This window comes from Varanus komodoensis, unplaced genomic scaffold, assembly GCF_004798865.1.
Source record: "Varanus komodoensis strain SLA01 unplaced genomic scaffold, ASM479886v1 scaffold1, whole genome shotgun sequence".
Taxonomy (NCBI): Eukaryota; Metazoa; Chordata; class Lepidosauria; order Squamata; family Varanidae; genus Varanus; species Varanus komodoensis.
The window spans coordinates 41,947,204-41,961,226 of NW_025335268.1; the positions used below are offsets into that span (position 1 = coordinate 41,947,204).

General features: G+C 39.9%; 1 protein-coding gene across 4 annotated transcripts in view; it reads right to left on the reverse strand.

Annotated features, from left to right (window-relative positions):
- PHACTR2 (phosphatase and actin regulator 2) overlaps positions 1-14,023 on the reverse strand; it is a 108,592-nt gene that overhangs the window by 22,162 nt on the left and 72,407 nt on the right. For 3 of the 4 annotated variants that reach the window (XR_006414006.1, XM_044423318.1, XM_044423331.1), the window contains exons 3-5: positions 7,240-7,326; positions 4,847-5,005; positions 430-675 (exon numbers count right to left, since the gene is read on the reverse strand). Coding sequence is in view for 3 of the 4 variants with exons in the window: in XM_044423318.1 (XP_044279253.1) it covers positions 430-675; positions 4,847-5,005; positions 7,240-7,326 (492 nt within the window). In the remaining variant the exon portion in view is untranslated. The remainder of the gene's footprint in view (positions 1-429; positions 676-4,846; positions 5,006-7,239; positions 7,327-14,023) is intronic. The other variant, XM_044423341.1, reaches the window with a different exon arrangement.

The following is a 14,023-nucleotide window of genomic DNA, read 5'->3' on the forward strand; positions in this document are numbered from 1 at the left end:
GGAGATCTGGGTTCTAGACTGCACTCCGCCTTAGTGCTCACTGGTGACCTGGACCAGTTACCGATTCTCACCCAAACCCACCTCACAGGGTTGTTTTGTGGGGGCAATGATGTAAACTGTCTTGATAGGGAAAATGGTGGGATATAAATATAATATATAAATCAAGTCAAGTGAGCTTAGAACCATATGTTCTAAAAAAATGTTTTAATAAATAAATAAATAAATAAATATGTGACAACATTTATTAGGCACAGAACTAGGCAGACTGAGTTAGAACACAAGGCAATGAAGAGTTAGTAAGAGAGCATCCACTCATGGGCATTAGGAGCTTCTGGCATTGAAATCAAACAAGTACCATAAATGTCAAGCTATGTGCTTGAGGTCTAATACGCACAGCCTATATTGTGGAACAACCAATGTGGTACTCACCAGTTTCTCGGTTCATGCTCCGGCTTGTTGACTTCGGAGGTGCAGCAGACACCTGCTTAGCAGAAGCCTTGCCCTTTTTTTTAGCATGTGGCACTTCATTAGTTCTATGGCTAGTGGTAGCAGCTGTGGTATTTTTTGGAGGTATGGTTGCCTTTTTACCTTTAGGCTTAGATTTAGGAGGTGGTGGAGGAGGAGGAGGAGGAGCACGGGGTACTGAAGTTTCAGGACGTTTAGGAAGTGGTTTCTCTACGAATGAGAAAGTGAACAGAAGGCAACTGACACATCGACAACAAAGGACAAAAAGCAAGACAAACAAACAGATGCACTTCTTGGTGTTGCTCCACCTCCTGAGAATCAGGATCATTTTGCTTTTGCTTTTTTTTAAAAAAATTACTGCCAAGTTATACTGGCCCTTCTAAAGTACCTCCCAGATGTATGCTTACCAGGAGGTCCAGAGTGGCTCTCTAAAATCAAAGCTAATCTTTTTTTAAGTTCCCTTCTTACTGAAGGAAATGTGTTTAATATCAGCTTGTATTATTACAATCATTTTACATTTGTTTCCCAAGAAAGCACTATTGAGTTTTTGCTAATTCTCCATCCTCTTGTTAATGCTAAACCTCTTTCCAGTGTAAAACAGTGTTCTTATTAGAAACAATTAGTATATAAACATGAACAGTGTGTTAGACAAATATAGCTAATGACATATTAGTTAGAATAATTAGAATGCAAACATGCCCATTTTGTCACATTTTGACTAAGAGAAAATTCAAATTTCCCCATCTGATTTTTTGGGGGAGGGGGTCACCAATTATGGTTTAATCCTTCTGTTACCAGTTCTAGACCAATGTAAGATTTTGACATGGCCTGCCCTCAACCATTATGGCATCAATGAGCAATTATTTATACTCACAATGTTGCTTGACACATACTGGGCTGTGTGTATGTTGTTTTAAAAGAATCTATCGTTTTCCAAAGCCTATGGGATGTGTAAATCCTAGAGCAGGATCTGTCAACTAGCATGCACTCAATAATCATTTACCCAAAATACAAGTGGATGAAAACCTGTCAGCATGTTCTTATTATCCTGGTACAATAGAAGGACTTCCATTTAAACATGCCTGTTGGTGGCTGACACCCCATCATTATTACTAATAGCAATCCTCAAAACGTAGAAAGCATTTGCAAAATGACAAGTTTCAGAAAGGTTTAGTTTCTAGAATTGTTTAGCTGGGATGTTGTCACTTAGAAAATCACTCTTAACTCATTCTGTGCTCAGTGTACCGATCTGCCAAGGTCTAATCACCAAGGCATTCAACATTTCATTACTACAGTTAGGCTCATTTGCTGTATTGTTAAATAGTCCATTCCTACATATGAAAAGAAATCAGCATACAATCTCACACCCAGTTATGATTATTCAAGTCTCCCTGAGATCTGCATAGGGCATAATTGTGGAAGCAAACAGAAATTGCAGCCCTAGTTTATGACAAATCTTAGTTCCTCTTAAAGAAAAATAGTTGGAAATATGAATTCAATCCTCTCTCCAAACAAACAAGGACAGAATCTATCTGCTGCAGTAGAGAGTGATATAAGTGAAAAAGATTTAATCTTGTCCTCCACCTTAATGTGTACATTATGTGACATCTGTCTTTTAAGCACAATCCTATACAAGTTAGGATGAACAAAAGGTCTACAACTCCCAGCATGCTCCAGTACAGTATGGTAGTTGTAGGTTTGTTTTTGTTTAAACTTGCACAGAATTGTGCACTCGGTCTCAGGAAATGTTCTACCTCTGCCCACATAGCTAGCAGCATCTTCCCCAGCAAATACACATATTTTTACTTACTAGAGTATTTTTATAAGGAAAAAGTGAATCCTGAGTCAGGCTGGCAGGTTTGTTTCAAGATGATTCCTTATGGAATTAACTTTCTTAATACACCACAGTTACCTGTTGTGATGCTGTGCCTGGCGTTCGTTTGTCTTGGGTTTCTAGGGGCCCTTTCATGCAGGCAACTGATGAGGAGGCGCAGCAGCTCATCAATGGCACATACGCACGATCACATGCTTCAGCAGCTAATGTTGCATTGTCACCAAACTTTTGTTCTGCCCTCAGAATCAACAACATTAACTGCTGAACCAGTAAGGGCACACAGAGAGCAATACTCTCTTTCTACCAATCACAGTCTAACTGCAAGTACCACAGAATCGCTACAGGTTGTTAAAGGGTACTTTCTTTAGCTATCTTGAGCGTGCATTATTAGACAGAAATCTGCCACAAGCTTTTTCTGTGAAAAACTATGGTTAGTAAGATTAAAAAAAAAAAAAAACAGCTATGGGCATCCAGGAAACTTACAACAGGCATTTAGGGCAATGACCATACTTGTTGGTTGTTCCCACTATTTGGTATGCAGAAGTGTTCAGCCTTTCCAACAAGCACTTTCAGTTTGCTATCATGGACATCAAGCACTGCCGGCCATGTCCCCTGCTAATTTCTCTAGTCCTTTCTCAGCTGCCACCTAAGCAAGACCATGTGGTTGTAATAGTGACACTGCTATTCAAGAACACATTACATTGCTTTGATCAGGTGATGCTTAAATCAGATGAGAAAATGCTTAAAAGACTATATAATTTCTTACTTGATAGGAGAATGGAAGATGAACAGGTTAAGGAAACTATGATAACGTGGGCACAAAACTTTGGATATAATATTGAATTAGAAAAATGGCAAAAGCTGTGGGAGAGAAATATTAAGGTAACAACTTTGTATAAAGAAAACATGTATAAAATGTTTTATAGATGCTATCTGTCACCAAATAGATTAACTAAGATGTTTCCAAATATGTCAAATGGATGTTGGAAATGTAAACATAAATTGGGTACTTTCTATCATATGTGGTGGACTTGCAATAATGCGAAAAAGTATTGGATTAAAATACATAAATGGCTTGAGGAAATGTTACAAAAATCCTTAGCTTTTAAACCTGAAGTCTTATTAGGCATTATACCTGCTGATATTAGTAAACAAGAAATGTACTTGATTGTACATGTAATTACTGTGGCGAGGATTGCATTTGCTCAACACTGGAAAAGTGAAGAACCACCCACCAATGAACTGATCCTAAAAAAGATCTTGGACTGTGCAGAAATGGATAGATTGACTTTGTCATTGAAGGAGAAAGAAGATACTGATTTCTATCAAACTTGGGACACTTTTTATTATTGGCGAGAGAAACAGGACTTCGTATAGATTTAAATCTGTTTCTAAGTTATCATAAATAGAAAAAATGTGGGGGCTGACCCAGCAGGTCTGATGTTTCTGATGATTGATGTTGTTTTTAGTTTTTCTTTGTTTTAGGGTTATAATTTTGAATAAAACTTATTATGAAAAAGAACACATTACATTGCTACAGAATAAGCAATTATTCTTTTAGCTCCTCTGAAAAAGGGTATTAAGCAACATAATCTCAAATGTAAAAACATCTTTAGTAGTTTTAAAGTGGTAGTCAAATAATGGCCATGTTTGAGAAAACCATGTTGATATTCTGAGATCCTGTATTTGCAAAGTAGTGTTTAAGGCAGGAGTAGGGAACCTCTGGTCCACAGGCCTAATCCAGGTCACAGAGGTTCCCTATCTGAACCATGGAGGCTCCAGCACTCTCCCTGGGATCATCCCCTCTCCAAGTCCAGCCCCCGACCTGGAGGCCGCCCAATCTTAGAGAGTTGGTCTGCTTGTCTCTATTTCTGCTTTCTCCATTCAGACACAGCAAGAACATTCCTGTCTGCCCTTTGCCGTCCAAATGGGACAGTGAGTGGCATGAAGGGAAGCTCCTTTCTTACCACCCACCAGAGCTAACAAAGAGAATCCACCTGAGCATGCTGCAGTTGTCTCACACCCACCCTAAGTGGGGAAGGTGAGTGAGCAGTGGAGCAAAGGGTACATTCTGCTTCTATTTTCAAAAGGACCTGGAAAAGCGAGTCAAGGGAAGTCCTCTTGTCCCTCATCTTCTTCAGGTGTAAAAGGTGTGGCTCAGGTTCCCTGGCTCAGGTACTGGCTTATCCTGCAAAACCACTGGCACTTTGCTACCCCCACACATTTGGCAACAGGTGGCTTTCAGAGAGTTCTGGGGAAACTAACAGTCAATTCATGTTTAGTTGAACAATTAGAAATGTATCCTTATTCCAAACTTTCCACCTTCCTTTCTACTGCAAATGGTCTAGCCTCTATTTTAGTCTGTTTTATTTAAATTACCTATTTCTGTCTGAAGAGAACTCACTTTCTATTGCCATCTTGTTTCTGCACACCTTCTCCTTTAGGTTCTCCAATGTTATGTGCAGAGTTGTTTGCATAATGCACACTTTTATGTTAAATGGATAGTCATATATTTGAATGAGTACAGAGATTTGCATTTTAATGTACCTTTTTTACCCTCTGCTCTCTCTTCTGGAGCTTGTGCTTTTGCCAATATGGAACTATTGTCCTCTGTGGTCTTCACAATGTTTTCTTCCTCTATGGCTTCTTCAGCGATTACAATTGTGTGGCCATTTGAGATTTCATAATTCACTGCTATTTCTCCATCTGAAATGAAACTTAAGTCATTTGCTAACTTTGGCAGTGTATTTAAGAGCACCAGATTTACATGTTTTCCATTTCTTAAATAATGTTTTTTCAGCAAGATGAATCATGTGATTTGATATGCATCAGCTATTTTGTAGAGTTGTGCTCCCAGCCCTGCTTAAGAAGCTTGTCTCCAAATGCATCTGCAGGTTCTGTACTTAAGGACTAGCCCTTCTGGAGTACAACTTGTGGGGCAGAATTTTCCTCAAGGTGTCCCATTTCCACACTGCCCCTAGCTCCTTTACACTAGAGGAGAGGCTGATGTCTGTGCAGAATACCTGGCCCAGAAATGAGCACTCTGACCAAAATACATAGGAGCCAGTATATGTTATTTGCGTCACCTAGTCAGGGTTGCAGAATGCCTATATAAGATACTGGCAAGAGCAATGGTGAAAGAATCAGAAATGAAACCTGATTGGTAAAACATAACAAAGGAGTTGTCCAAGTTCAGTCCTGCTTGGGATAAAGAAACTGGGATCTCCATGGAGAATATGCTGTGGAGCAGAATCCTGCACAGCAGTTCCTCCACACCCCAAGGAGAAATCAGGGCCAACTTTCCTTAGCACTAGACCAGAGATCAACGAGCCAGTTGCCTGAGCTCCTGGCTGGTTCTCAGAGCTGCTCATCGCCTCCAGAGCTTCAGGAGCAGAGGAAACGGTGAACCAAAACAGACAGTGGTGAAAGACACTGTGAGCTGCAATCCAACAACATCTGGAGGGCCACATGTTCCCCATCTCTGCTCAAAACCCTGAGCTGTTCATATAAAAACCAGAGCTTTGTTACTGTAGGAGTCTGAATTAGAAAGCTTTTGATTTCAGCAATCTGTTCATGAGTGTTGTGATGCTTATCATCATAATTTGAGCCATTTTGCTATTTAGTAAATAAATCCTTCTGTATATTAAAAGGATAAGTCCAGCTACTGCAAAATCCATTCTTAAACTTTTATTGGTACAAGCGTCATGTGTGGATAGCAGTATTTTCCTTATTCATCCCTGTTACTACTTTGGCATACTCTGCACATAACAGGGGAGAGAGAGGTTTACAGTTTTTTCCCTCTTGCCTTTAGTTACCAAACAGCTGCTTCAGACACTAATACTTGGCCCAAAATGTCACATGCGAGTGACATATTTCTAACAGCAAAACTGACAGGCAAACAAGTGAACATCACAAGCAGTATTTGTCCAATGCGAAAGGCCAGTATAGAGTATCTGATGCTGTCTTTAGAGAGTGCTGAGCAGTCCTTCAAATATGTATCCACACCTGCATGTCAAACAGTTCCTCTGAAAATAACTGATTTACCTAAATAGCCAAGTAATATTCCATGTAGCTTTGTGGTGCTTTAGCAATGGCATGCACAGTGGCAACATTGTTTTGTTTTGGCCCTTCTTGCACACTACCTCTGAAGCCTGGCAAAACTATCCTTGATTCTACATTCACAAGTTACAAAACCTAACAAGCCATGGGTTCTCTTTCTGAACTTTTTGTGATTAAAGAAGCATGGACTGAACAACAGAATGTCCCAGAATTCAACATTATGTGCAGATCTAGCCACTGACTTTGTTCACACAACACGCAATAGATCTTTGGGTTATTTAGTACATGGGAGTGTTTAAGCCCCAACCAGGGGTTGTCATGTTACATAAACCCGGGTACTTTGGTTTATGCCCTCCAAACTTGTACACAGATAACACACCCAAAATATATGCATACATCCAAACTTCTTTACTTTCTTCATTGGTGTCCCTCTGTTACCCCTCAGGTTACTCCCTGCTGCTGCTCCCACCCCAAAGCTTACTGGGCAGCTTTGTTATCTTTCATTTTTCCCCTCCTTCTTGGGAAAGAGGTTTGATGAAGGTTGGCCTACTGCTGCCCTACCCTCTTTTTCCCTTTCAGAAGAATTTTTCTGAGGCCCTGTGGGACTCAAGGGGGTGGGCAAGAAAGATGGGAAGGAGGCCTCTGCTTTGTCCATGTTTTTTTTAAAGTTAAAACAATTTAAAAAGGTGAAATAATACGGAGGGGCAGAGAGCCTTGGCAGACGTCCAGAGAGGTATTCTGGGTGTTACACTACCCATGAACACAGTGTTGCCGGACCTTTTAGTAATGCCTGTGTTGATAAGCTCTCAGCTTCAAAATAATGGGAACAGCAGCAAGGAAATAACATTGAAGTAACTTGTAAGCAGTATTATATTACTTGCCATCACTTTGCTCATTTATTTCCTTCAGGACACCCCTTCTTATCAGCTCCTCTCTGCTCTGTCTGGTTGATATCTTCCTTTCTAGCACTTTAAAAGAAAAAAAGGCAACAGTTAGACAGTCATTCAGTAAACATGATTACAGAAGTTGGATTTTTTCTTACAAAGAAAAGAATATTAAAAGAAGACAACCTTCTTTTCAAAATATTTTTATTATAAAGTAATCCTGGGCACATTAAAATGCAGCTTGATATTTTATTGACAAGTACAGCTATATTTAATGCTACGAAATTACCAAAGGAAGATGTTATTAAGATGTTCTATTATTAAGCAAACTCATAATGGTGGATTCAGACTTTCTCTGTTTAGGCACCATAATCTGCCTTTCTGAATGGTAGAGACACATTCCTTCTCTTCAGCTTAGAAGCAAAAATATTTTTGTTCTATAAAGTAATGCATAGCACGGTTCTTGGAAAATAAAAATGAAATTTCAGTGCAAGTTGCATAACTTACATTCTGATGCATGTGAAAATGGCCTTGTAAAGATGAAACTAGCTGAAGCTCCAACAAACATATATACCATGATGAATATGCAGAACTTTCTGGAAACAGAGACTGTCCTGTATATGATGACTGCCGTAAAGCACCTCTCACATAGTTCAGATACTCAAAGCTTTTAGTTTCAGACGCTTATTTTATTGGGTTCTGCACAAGAGGATTTTCCCTAACTTCTCTCATGTTATGATGTAGTTGGCTGTAAATTATGTAACTTTATGTACACTCATATTTAAAAATTCCCATGAACTATACCATATGCTACTTTATTTTAAAAAATGAACATATGTCTGCTGACATAGATTCAGGAAGAAGAATCAATAATCCAGTTAAGACAATCTGGTACTTCTGAAGCCAGCCCATCATTTCTAGGTCAGTCCTGCTATTTCCACTTCCAATCTATTTATATACATTATCAATTCAAAATTTTGCTCATACTGTTTTGGTTACAGTATTTCTGAACAGTACAAATGGGTTCCTCCTGTGCCTTGCTAGTATTTTTCCACCAGTCCTTCACAACTGGAAGCAAATTAACCTATACAGCAATCTATCTTCTCAGTTTCCCTATATGTTACCAAGTCCACATGGAACCATTCAAGGAAATTGATAGGGCAAGTCTACACATATTGGAAACTTGAATCTGTCCTCTTGTGTGCTTGTGAAAGACAGGGGGTGGAATGAAATTAAAAAGAATGACCCTATTTGCATAATTTTCAAGACCCACTCCTACCAATAAAATCAATTTGAGCAAATTACCATTTGTACAAATGTAAGGACCTGAAAAAAATACTGCGTAAAACTTTTCTGAAAGAGAGAGAGAAAATGTACTACAGACCATCGCTGCTTGCCCAAATGGAAATACTGCAAAATTCCATCAGACTCAAATGGAATGGAATTTCTGGTATTACATGTTCCTAGGGCATAGTCAAAAACATTTTGTATGACCGTCCTCTCTTAAGAATGCATGCAATAGATGTTTATCTATTAATTTAATCTTTATTTTTAGGGTGCTTTTTCCATTTTAGGTTTCTAATCAATCCACCCCAACCCATTTTTGCCTTTCCTGATTTTCCCACCTTTGTGCTGTATACGGACTTTAGGTCAGTGACAGAGCATGTGTTTTGCATGCAGACAATCTCAGGTGCCTTCTCTAGCAATTTATGTAAGGCTGGAAAAGGTCATTGTTTGAAACCCCAGACAGTTTCTGCCAGTCAGTGTATACAATACTAGGCTAGAGAGACTGACGATCTGATTTGGTATGAGACAGCTTCCTAAGTTCCTATCCTGGCCAGATAATTGGTGCTGTCCACTCTAGCAGTGCTGATTATATGTTTAAAAGGAATGTCTTAGTAAATTCCCCCCATTACTTCACTGTCAAAATTAAAACACCATCAGAGATGACAATGCTCCCATTTAGAAGGTGTAAAAGTAAGACTCTTATATGTACATATAGGGTGTTAGAAGTATGGTTTTACACCATATAACATTCTTTTTCTAGAGGGTAATCTTACTTATTATTTTGCACTGATCACCTTGGCTGAACTGGGGGTGTACACCAACCATGATGCTGCTGCTGCTGATTGTGGTGCCTTGTATTAATATAGGCAAATATTACAGCTTTCTGGGTCACTCTTCCTAGCACAATCTCATGACTCTCTCAAAACACATTCCTGCAAGTCAGGCTAACTTCTAGAGTAGTACTCAATGTGGCATGAGGTTCTGCAGCCAAAACAGCAACCTGACAGTCTCCTTATGCTTTGCACATGTATCTAGGCATCTGGATCCCTATCAGAGTCTACTCTTGCAATATGTAGCATACCTATGCAGACAGCCTTATTGAAGTTAGCAGGCAGGAAGGTCTTCAATTTTTCAACATGACAGCCCTACCCCAAACACACACACACACCCCCCTAAATAAAATTTAGGTCTCAGTATAAATTGGCAGCTTTAATTTTAATCAGAGCTATCAGTTTTCTAACAATCTGTACATTCTTGTGAGTTTCTTCTTTACTATTAAAACAACATTTAGTCCTCCATATTAAAAATATACAGGAACTATTTCAAGAGATAGCATTTCTGTGCTATGCATAGCTCCATGGTCTCCAGACATGCTCCCTTACTCATGAACTTTTTATATCCATTGCATGATTCCATTATTTCTATTTGTCTTGCCACTTTAACACTACCTGCCTAAATATAAATTCTGGTTAGAAAATATTTTAATTGACCCTATCAACAAATGAAGCTATCTTATTATATAAGGTGGCCAATAAGCTATCCAACTTATTTTGAGTCAGACTTCTGATTCACCCAGTTCATTTTGTCTACTTTGACTGGCAGTGGATTCCCAACCTTCCTATGCAGTGCAACTTCCGGTTTCTAAACTGGAGATGCTCTCCATTGAGCCTGGAAACATCCACCTGCGAAGCATGTGCTCTGCCATTAAGCTGTGGCTCCTCACCACAAATTCATGAAGAATAAAGACACTTGCAGAGAATATGATGAGCATACTTTGTTCTCCTGTTCATGTTTAGTTCTAAAATATTCTGCTTTTGCAACAAACCCCCATAATTTCTGCTTCGTGAACTTCTGAGGTCTTTGTATTTTTCTATATCTCTGTCTTCTCCTCAAAGGAGTCATACTCATTATGCTGATGCTCCAGTCTAATTATGGCTTCTGAAAAGCATAATGTTATTGGGAATAAATGTGGTAGTTTAAGATTAATGCAGTTCTATTTCACAAAGCATCTTAATTACAGTTTCAGATTGACTTGCACATCGTAATTTAGACACTGTGATGAAATACACATGTGGCATTTCATAGAATTTCATAAACAAAGACAGGTCCTTGCCCTCAAGAAATCTACTGTCTACATTTAACAGTAGGGAATATAAAAGAGGAATGGAAGCAAAGAGGCTTAAGTAAGAATGATACATGAGCATATAGATTTACAGATATTTGAACCTGGTTATTGGAGTAAGGAATGTAATGAATGGATAAGTCAAATGTCTTAAGGAAAAGTTGGTTTTGGAGGAAGATTTGAAGGCAAAAGAGAGGGAACTGCACAAATAGTGAGGAGTGATATAGCCCTCAATTGCTCTAGTTGCCAATAACTATAAATATCAAGCAGGACTTGCTCCTTCTTGTAGAATTGGTGAGGAACTTCTTACAAATCTTCTGTATTAGGGCTGGATTTAACATGAATTGAAGTGAAACAGCAGATCCAAGGGAGAATGAGAAGTCGTTTTCTTGTAACTACTTCCCATATTTATACCTCTTTCATAATAAGTCAAAGATCACAGAAATCATCCACTGAAATTCCCCATGCATAATGTTAGCAATGTCCCTTTGCAAGAATGGTGCAGAAGGAAAAAGGTAAAAAAAGCAAAACACAGAATCAAAGGACTGAGCCCTGCAGTACCTCTCCCCAGTCTGAGAAGGTGCCATTGATGAGTACTCTTTGAGTTTGATTCTGTCCCCAATTTACAGTTATTCCTTTTAACTAGTTTTCTGAACAGAATGTCATGGGGTGCTTTTCCAAAAGCTTATGCTGATGATCTTCTATTGTCTATTTTGGAAATCCATTTATCTGTTCCAGCCTTGATGAAAATTATTAATGATTTTAGACATTTATTTGGTTAACTGGTCATATTCAGAACTTGTATCTATTGGAGCCAATAATGAGTTCTCTAATTGACAATTTAAACTTTGTGCTGAGATCATTATTTATCTGGAATAAATGTTGCCCCATGAGACATCATAAATGATTAAGCTACTGACTCTGTCCTTAGGGTGGTTCCCACTACTTGTAGGCTTCATAATTGGTCTGCTTGCTTCACCTCTTGTCTCCTGACGAATTCAAGGAACCCCTCACCCATCTCTTCCAACTCCAGCTCTGAAAGTCTCCCTTCATTTCCAGAGTGGACTGGTTCTCTCACTAGGTCCAAGAATGTTCACCAGGTAACTTTGAAGCTGCCAAGTCCTTTGCCCCCTTTGCCATTCTGCTCCCTCCTCAGAATCAGACAAATCTATCTGGGGGGCCCTCTCCACCACTTCCTGGGGCCTTCATCAAGCCAAATAAAGATGTATGCAGATGATATGCTTCTCTTCCTTTAAATCACAATTGAAATAGAGAGACTTTAAGGCAAATACTTAAAAAGTTAGCTGTTGTACAGGAGTAAATAGTTATTATAAAAATTTAAATTATTAGATATAAACAGTTTTTTATATGAACAACATAAATTAATGAGTATCTAAGCTAGATTTTCATTATTGTTTTAAATATTTAGGAATTCAGTTAACAAAACCACTAATCAATTAATTTGTAGATATGGCAAGACTTTAAAGGGGGAAAAATTGGAAATGGGGTGACGTAAATCTATCTGTATTATGTAAACTTGTTCATATATTACCAGCATGTTCACTGTTGTCTCAAAATATTCCTTTGTATCCAAATGTTGAAAAATAACATCAAGGCAAAACAAAACAGGAAAAGGTTTAAGATTCATAAACTGTAAAATATAGACCTGGTCCCTAAAGGTGACTTGCAAAACCAAATGTATTTATTTAATTTATATCCCACTTTTTTTTTTTAAAGAACTCAAAGTGGCTTGCATCATTGTCCTCCTCCTGCTCTCAATCTTATCCCCACAATGACAATCCAGTGAATTAGTTTGGACTGAGAGTTTGTGACCAGTCCAAAGTCACCCAGAGAGCTGTGTGACTGGGGACTTTATTTTATTTATTTATTTATTTATTTATTTAAAACATTTCTATGCTGCTCCCATCGCAACAAAGCCTCGGGGTGGCTCACAACAAAAACAAACAAAATCATATAAAAAGTTATACACTAAAAATATTAAAACCTCGTGCATCTCAGCTTAAATTTTTTTTAAAATCCTTCATAATAAATTAACACTTAAAATAAGTTTTAAATAAAAAGATCTTAGCCTGGCACCGAAAAACAAATAACGACGGCGCCAGGTGGACCTCTCTGGGGAGCGCATTCCATAGGTGGGGCATCACCACAGAGAAAGCCCTCCTCCGGGTACTCACCCTCCTAATATCAGTCACAGAGGGTTCCCGGAGAAGGGCATCTGTTGCTGATCTCAAGGGGCGGGAGGGCATATATGGACGCAAGCGTTCCTTTAGATACCCAGGGCCCAAGCCATTGAGGGCTTCATAGGTCATAACCAACACCTTGAACTGGGCCCGGACTTCAATCGGGAGCCAGTGGAGCTGACGGAGAACTGGGGTTATATGAGAACAACGCCCAGTCCCCATCAGCAGCCTGGCAGCTCTATTCTGCACCAATTGAAGTATCCGGACCGTCTTCAAGGGTAGCCCCACATAGAGCGCATTGCAGAAATCTAATTGGGAAGTTACCAACGCGTGTATCACTGTTGCCAGGCAATCGTTCTCCAGGAAGGGACGCAGCTGATGGATCAGCCAAAGCTGAGGGAAAGCGCTCCTCGCCACCGCCGTCACCTGGGCTTCTAAAGACAGCTCAGGGTCGAGGAGCACTCCTAAGCTGCGAACCCTGTCCCTCAGAGGGAGTGCAACCCCATTTAGGACAAGGCCCAAGTCCCCCATCCAGAGTCCCAAACCACCCACCAACAGGACCTCCATCTTGTCTGGACTGAGCTTCAGTTTATTGGTCCTCATCCAGCCCATTACCTCGGCCAGGCACCAGTTCAGCACAGCCACTGCCTCACCTGGATTGGTGGAAAATGAGAGGTAGAGCTGGGTATCATCAGCATACTGATGATTCCGCAGCCCACACCTCCTGATGACCTCTCCCAGCAGTTTCATGTAGATGTTGAATAGCAAGGGGGACAAAATGGACCCCTGCAGAACTCCATGGCATAACTGCCATGGCACAGAGCCATAGTCCCCCAGCACCACCTTCTGAAATCGGCCATTGAGATAGCAGCAGAACCACCACCACGCGGTGCCTCCAATTCCCAATCCCGCCAGCCTATTCAGAAGGATACCATGGTCGATGGTATCGAAAGCCGCTGAGAGGTCCGGGAGAACTAACAGGGACGCACTCCCCCTGTCTCTCTCCCTGCACAGGTCATCGTACAGGGCGACCAAGGCAGATTCAGTGCCGTACCTGGGTCTGAAGCCGGACTGAAATGGGTCCAGATAATCAGTTTCATCCAAGAATGCTTGGAGTTGTCCCGCTACCACCTGCTTACTAGACCCATGCCCATCCTGGCTACTTAAGAAA